This window comes from the organism of the source record quoted next, unplaced genomic scaffold, assembly GCF_019419815.1.
Source record: "Pyrus x bretschneideri cultivar Hongxiangsu unplaced genomic scaffold, Pyrus_bretschneideri_v1 Contig10, whole genome shotgun sequence".
Classification (NCBI taxonomy): domain Eukaryota; kingdom Viridiplantae; phylum Streptophyta; class Magnoliopsida; order Rosales; family Rosaceae; genus Pyrus; species Pyrus x bretschneideri.
The window spans coordinates 9,058,316-9,065,321 of NW_025999391.1; the positions used below are offsets into that span (position 1 = coordinate 9,058,316).

Here is a 7,006-nt window from a genome sequence, read left to right on the forward strand (position 1 = left end):
AATTTCTATTGAAATGCCTCAAATGTTCAAACTGGAAAACTCAGGCGTAGCTCTCTATGATGTAGTTGAGAAAACGAGAAATGAATTTACTTTCTGTTCTACAGCCGCGATCTACATTAATGAAGAACGAATTCGGGGTAATATGTATGATATTCGTTCAACTGAGTTATAGTAAGCTCGTGTGGCTGTACTATATTCCGTTGTGTCAAGTGTTAACGGAGCTGAAGGAAGTGAAGCGTCCAACACAGCCACTTGGTAAATGATTACCGCACTATAAAAGCTGCAGAGTCCACCTGGTAATGCCACTGGATGGCAGCAGTGAAGATATACCAAAAGTCTATACGGAGGTATTGGCCGATGAAGATGCTGGCTGCTCATCAAGGTCTGGGGAAGGTATCACGCCATGCTGTGGTTTTTTTGCTTTGGGGTTAATTCAACAATACCCTCCAAATGTTTGTGTCGTTTCTTCTCAAAAGTTGACTACTTCTGCTACCGCTACTCTGACAGTGATCAAGACCATCAAATCAGCAGGTAAAGAATCCTCAAAAGCCAGCCGAGTACTGACTACAAAGGGCATCAGCTGTGAAGATTCAGATTTTGGAAGATGCAAGACTTTTTTTCCCGCTATCTTTGCTTCTTGCTAAGTTTTGGTGAATGGTTCTTTACTGGTGCTTCCCCTCGTTGCTTTGGTATGGCGTTTCTTGTATTGCAGTCTTATCGGTCTTTGTGGTTCATCTTTTCTGGGTGGTGCATGCACGCAGATATGCAGCGCGCATTTTTTACTTGCTTTGCTAAGCAAATGACCAAGCCTTTACGTGTAGTTTAGCTCACGTAATCCTTCGTCGCCTCCAATTTTTGTTGCTTTCAGTTTTTTCTGTGTACTTTGCTGCTTACTTTTCTTCAATAATATAACCGAAAACTAAATAAAAAAATACATCAACTTGATAGTATCGCAAAATAACAAAAAACGAAATAAATAAGACAATATAACACATAAAAACACATATAGGAAAGATATTACTTTGTTTTGCTTCATTGAATCTTCCATGGCCACACCTTGCACATATGTTACGAGGAGTAATAAAATACAAAAAATTGAAAAAGAATATGAACTCTGTTCTCTCACATGTATCTGTGTTCCTGAGTGCACGAATATGAACAATTTGCACAACAGAAATGGTTGCATTTACAAAAAGACGTTTAAGCGGATGAACTTGCCTCGATGCTAGCAGAAGAGAACTCGTTGATTAATCTGGGTACCTCTTCCTCCCATTTTAGAATCTCACTAGCATATCTAAGAGCTTCATCTACAGTATCAGAATCTAGCGCTGTAACCAGTGAAACAAACAACTTCCTATCTGTTAGAGAATGAAAGAGTCTTTTGAACTTCACTGCAACATACTGAAAGGCTCGGTGAGCCAACGTGGGGTTATTGCTGTTGTTGTGGCTACTGCTGGGATTCTGGCTGGGTACTGGATTGAAATCATAAAACCATTCGCATCGAGTGAGAGGGACTTCGTCAATCTTTTCTTCCAGAAGATCAAACTTGTTGAGTATCAGAAGGAAGTATTTTTGGTCAAAGGCCCGATGAGTAACAATATTTTCAAATAGCTGCTTACTTGCCATCATCTTGTTTATGGAAACCCCATTAACATCCGTAGAAAACTCATCGTAGTCTGTCAATGAAACACAAAATGCGACCATATTAACATCTTCAAACATCTCGACCAACTTGCAGTTTCCTCCAAGGCTGCTCTGATGCACTCTAATTAGTTGGTACCTGCGAAGAAACCGATGCCAACGCATTTTAAAACACTGAATTATCACACTGCCCCTTATGATACTTTGATACCCTGTTTCCCAAAACATGAAATAAAATTGCTCAAGTTTTCCTTTTTAATATAGACATTATACTAGTCAACGTTTCAGCGATTAAGAAACTGAAACAAAAAAAGGACCGGCTTACAACTTCGAATTCAAGATCATATCGCTCGTTTAGCCTCAAATAGTTATATTCCTTACCAGTGTTTCCCTTCATTGGCAAAGCATACTCTCAAAATTCCACTGATTATGGTGTATGTATTATAAAAGTTTCATCTTAACCATGTGTTACATAGCGTAGACGACTTTTCCTAGTTATAACTAATCTAAAACTGCAAACCAATTTCTATCCATTGGGCAAAGCATGTCGACACTAAATTTAATCAGCAATATTAAGCAAGAGATTGGCTAACTCAATGAAGAAAGATTAATGCAATTGTTGCTCAAGCATTATATACTTGATGCATGAATCACGAAACCTAACCTTAACGAAGGGTTATGCTGATAAGGAGGGTCCAGATTGCTGTTTCCTGCTGATGGGGGAATCAAAAATTCCATGCTCGTAAGGCTATTGGATGAGGTGATTCCCTCAGCATACAAGATGTCCATGTCTGAGGGCTCATAATCTGTCCTTGAAATCTCAACAGCCTGCTCAGAAGAATAAGCATTTGAATCGACTAACACGCATAAAATTTAGAGATAGCGTATTATCCACGTTCCATGTTAATATCTAAATTCATCCACAAGATTTAAAGAAACATTCTGAGCATCTGGCCCATCAAATAATTGAAAACTCAAAAACCAAAAGAGCAGAAGCACTTTGAGAGTGTGAATTGGCTAAAACTAAAGAGCAAGGAACACAGAGCGTGATCTCACCCGATCAAGAAAATATGCAGCTGGTCTGGGCAGCGTTTGTATTTCATTCCTCCGGTCGTATGTGGCTTGAATAGCAGGATCCTTCCACAAATCCTCAACAAATGGTGCATATTCACGAGTAGCTGCTGGAAATATGGCTTCCAGATTACCAGATACCATAGATTTGAGGAGCCAATCAGAAAAAGCTTTCAGTCTTGGACCAATGGAATATTTCGTTTTATCGTCAAGCTGGCTTGTATTTCCTGTGTTAACTGAATAACTTCAGGCACGACTCCATCATGACAATACTGATAGCAACAAATTCATACAAAACGCAAGCATCTAACTTGATGTTTAATATGTTACTTATAACCCACCAATAATGTAATACAATCAAATAATAGAAAGATACATCAACTTGACAGGAAATTAAGAGATATTAGTCCACGAGAAAAGCACAAAATGTTATCTAAAAGGAACGATCTGTTATTCCAATAAAAAATATTGAGTTGTAAATACCAAGCAAATGTTTCAGTTTGTAAAACCAACATCTAGAAAGCACTACCTCTTACAATAAGGTCGTCTCCAAGGGAGAGGGCTAAACATCCAAAAGCAAAAAAATGGCCTGATTTGTCCAAATATTCATCTCCAACCGATGTCTGGGCTATAATTCTATGGAGCCCACTAGGCCATTATTTGGCCAAAGACATCAGGCTGGTCAAATGTAGCCCCTCACTTAGCCCCTTTTTTGGGACCCGGCTTCTTAGTTGCAATCATTGCTTCAAACTCAATGGCTAGATTTGAAAACATCTTACGGTAATTTTAACTAAATTAACCAATAAATTTAAAGTATAAACTTAAAACTAATAAACTATTGAGAGGGTTATGTTTAGCCCCTTGGGTTATAGATGGTATATGAGTATGTGCTGACACTAGTCATTTAAAAATAATTTTTTATAGGGCTATAATTATGTGAAGACGGAAAAATTAATATTAGCCTTTTTCCACATGCTGGGTAACCATCTTCCTCTTTATGTAATACAAATTGTGTTTCTTATCCAAACCAAAAAATAGCTGAAGATCTCATCTATATTTCTTCAAGTAACTAATTTATCTTACAGTTATAAAGGAACAGAACAGCTGACTTTATTGAAAGAAATGCCATCCAACTAAATAATTACAAATTGATTTAAAAAGGGCAGATCATAAGCATATGGAGTGGAGAAAACAAGGAATCAATATATTTGTACCTGAAGGGCCTGGTTCATCCAGAAGCTGTCCTTTTCCTTTTCTCTTCCCAAACAAACTTTCTTCTTCAAACAGCTCACGTCCTTCAAGCAGTATACCGAGATAACTGTACAATCTGCTCTGTATCATCAACTTAATACTTTGCCGCTCATCTTCAGAGAAAGGAACATTGTACAAAATCTTGGCCTAAAATAAGTAAGTACTTATTGTCAGAAGAAATGCACGCATCATTCGTAATAAATATTGCAGTTCCTTCAAACAGTTTATTGAAGTCAGTAGAAAACTTTACCGAAATAGAACATTGGTTCCTATTACTGATATGGATGGGAAAAAGAAAACAATGAGTCACTTGCGGTAAAAGAAGAACGAGTCATGTTTAGTTATCTGTGTGCACGTTTGCACTTGTTGATTATTCAATAGAAGAACACTGCTGCTGAGAGGATGTACCATACATAATTACATGCACATTATGCAGTCTGCTGAGAGGATGCACATTACGCGGTAGTGCATTCAGAAATCTACAAACATATATATATGTCTACACGTTTCTGATGTGCACGCAGAGTCAACTTTTTACAGGTATAAATATACAAAATAAATCAGGAAATGTTTTTTGAAAACTTCAAGTTCTGTCGATTCTAGTTCATCTGTCAAGTTTCACCAATGATTACTATCATCTAAAGCTTTGTAGAATAAATAATTTTTACTGACCCTGAAGCTATGGAATAGGAAATGCACCAATTAGGTTATGAGCTTAATGATATTAAGAAATCGGTAATTTGCCCTCCACAAAATGTCTTACCTGTTTAAATATAGTGCTTGTACCAGATTTATAATGTCCAACTAGAACAATTTTGTTAAGCATTTTCTCTTCAAAGGTGTTCTGGGTGTTCACTTCCTCCATCGAAAGATTTGCAGAATCAGAAGGAATTGGCAAAGACAAGATGTTACAAACCAGCTTTATTGTAGTCTGTAGAGAAGTAACTTCACAGTTAAGGGATGCTTGACGCATAAGATTGATTAGGAAAGGCACTCAACTTATTGCATTATCACATGCGTACAAACCTTGTCCCATATCTTTCCTTTTACTTTATTCATTCCTTCTTCCTGATACGACCCATCTTCACTCACCCAGTAGTGAAGATTTCCTTCACATGGCACTCCAGCCAACTGCATAATTCCAACAAAATACATCAAACGATGTGTTTTTTCGAAGCTTATAATATACCAATGAACATGAATGGGTCCAGTGTAAAAACCTTCAGCATGAAGGCCTCTAACTTAGTGATCTCCCGACTGTTTATCAATATATTTGTATCCCCGTTACTAGCATTTTGCCTTATGTGACCTCGCACATTCAAGTGAGGGCTAATTATTTGGCAAGGCCTATGCCCTTCCTGTTCATTTAAAGCAGAAACATCATCACATTGTAGTGCAAGTTACAACAATATAGAGGTCTACTATTAACAAGCTGATTTAAAAGTTCAGCTGAATTCAATTTTTACCTTTCCCCAAAAACCAGATACTTTATCATACCAATAGTATCCTGGTTTTATCTTTTTTGGTGGGTTTCGGCAACTTTGCAATCGAACCAGCTCTTCCTGCGATAGAGGTTCGTCGTTCACAAAAATAAGATTGCCTGGCAGTTGATTTGCTTGGCAAGATATCTCGGCTTTCATTATCAGTTCAACTTCCGATTTAGTGAGAAGCCGCTTGAGCATCCTAGAACACTTGCCCAGCTTCCTTCGCCTTGACTCGTCAATTTCAAAACTAATGCAACTGACACATTTTCTTCCTTCAGGCATTGACCCCATTGCTCTCAGCACACAATTGTAGCAATACTTAGCACCACAAACAATGCAAACCTCCTTCTCCGTGAGTTTGTTTCCTTTTCCACATCGATAGCACGACCCTTTCTTCCCATTTCTCTCAACTGTTGGCCTCACTCGCACATCTTCATCCCCATCAGAAAGATCAGACTCTTCTTCCTGAACAATGTCATTCGAGTCAGGATCACGGAACGTCACAGCTGATGGTCTTTTGACATGGTGAGGAATTTCTACCGCATCAGCTTCCTCTCTACCAGAAAAAACCTCAGAGGAAAGACTCCGCGAACTCAAACCAGACTCTGATGAACCCCAGTCACCGGGGCTCATATAATTCTGAAAACCTTGAGCTTCTTGACCATCATCAAGCAATTCAAGCACACCCTTCGAACTTCCAGACAGATTGCCAGAAAACCCCAAATCCCCAGAGCTTTCGACTTTATCTGATAAAGTCGGCACACCCTTTTCACCTTTGCTAATTTCCAATTCAGCAGGAGTTACTGAATCGGAAGAAACAATTTCCTTTCCAAACTTTGCTTCACTTGCAAGTTTCGACTCTTTTTTCGGTTTCTTGTTAGATTTCACAATCGGTTGAATAACAGGGAGGGACGAATTGTTCAAGAGAGAGCCTGAAGAAACCGGAGCAGCAGTTGGGATGTGGTGAATATCAACCGGAACTGCATTTGGGATAACATAACCTACCGGAGGACCCTTGTATTCATCGGCAAACGAAAACTCCAACTCCGTGCTAAAATCTTCGCGGTCGACGCCGCCGCCCCCACCAGAAGCGGCCATAGCAGAACTCAATTTTCTCATCACATACGCCATACCAGAGGTAAAAAAAATCACCAAAAAACCAGCAATTCCAACAACATAACAAAAAAATCAAAAACCTACCATCTTAACCCTTTAATTCGAAAACCCACGAAGCCAAACGCGGAATAAACAAAACCCAGGAAGCAAAATTCAAAATTTTCACAAACCCATCAAAGAAAAGGTCTGGAAATTTGAGGTAAAACCCTCCAACAACCTCCTCACCCTGCCCAAAACAGAGAAGCAATATAACAAAAAACAAAGAAACTCTCCGATGGAAGTCGCAAGTATAGAGATGCAGACTTGGAGGAAGACTTGTTCGTTGACTTGCCATTTTTCTCCACGCGGTGATGTCACGGATGCCACGAAATTGCTAAGAATTTCTCACAGAAACAGCGAGAGAAGCAAATCGCCACACTCCGCAACAACTAATGGAAGGCCGA

General features: G+C 38.9%; 1 protein-coding gene across 2 annotated transcripts; it reads right to left on the reverse strand.

Moving 5' to 3' along the window:
- Nucleotides 1-1,004: 1,004 nt before the first annotated feature.
- LOC125470131 (extra-large guanine nucleotide-binding protein 1-like) lies at nucleotides 1,005-7,006 on the reverse strand. 2 transcript variants are annotated; one of them, XM_048568648.1, is made up of 8 exons: nucleotides 5,430-7,006; nucleotides 5,184-5,321; nucleotides 4,990-5,094; nucleotides 4,727-4,894; nucleotides 3,927-4,110; nucleotides 2,698-2,948; nucleotides 2,306-2,469; nucleotides 1,005-1,780 (listed from the first exon to the last, which is right to left on the reverse strand). In XM_048568648.1, exons 1-8 carry the CDS (start codon nucleotides 6,576-6,578, stop codon nucleotides 1,201-1,203), a joined length of 2,739 nt encoding a protein of 912 aa, XP_048424605.1. In that variant the 5' UTR covers nucleotides 6,579-7,006; the 3' UTR covers nucleotides 1,005-1,200. The 2 variants fall into 2 exon arrangements, with proteins under 2 accessions (XP_048424605.1, XP_048424610.1); XM_048568653.1 differs by having other exon boundaries at nucleotides 2,698-2,939; nucleotides 5,430-7,005.

Bases quoted from the DNA above. Each gene is read 5' to 3' on its own strand.
- LOC125470131 (XM_048568648.1), bottom strand. From the start codon at position 6,578: ATGGCGTATGTGATGAGAAAATTGAGTTCTGCTATGGCCGCTTCTGGT. The intron at 4,895-4,989 runs GTTTGTACGCAT...ACTTCTCTACAG, and splicing joins AAGGAAAGATATGGGACAAG to ACTACAATAAAGCTGGTTTG. The intron at 2,949-3,926 runs GTACAAATATAT...GAAGTTATTCAG, and splicing joins GGATGAACCAGGCCCTTCAG to TTAACACAGGAAATACAAGC.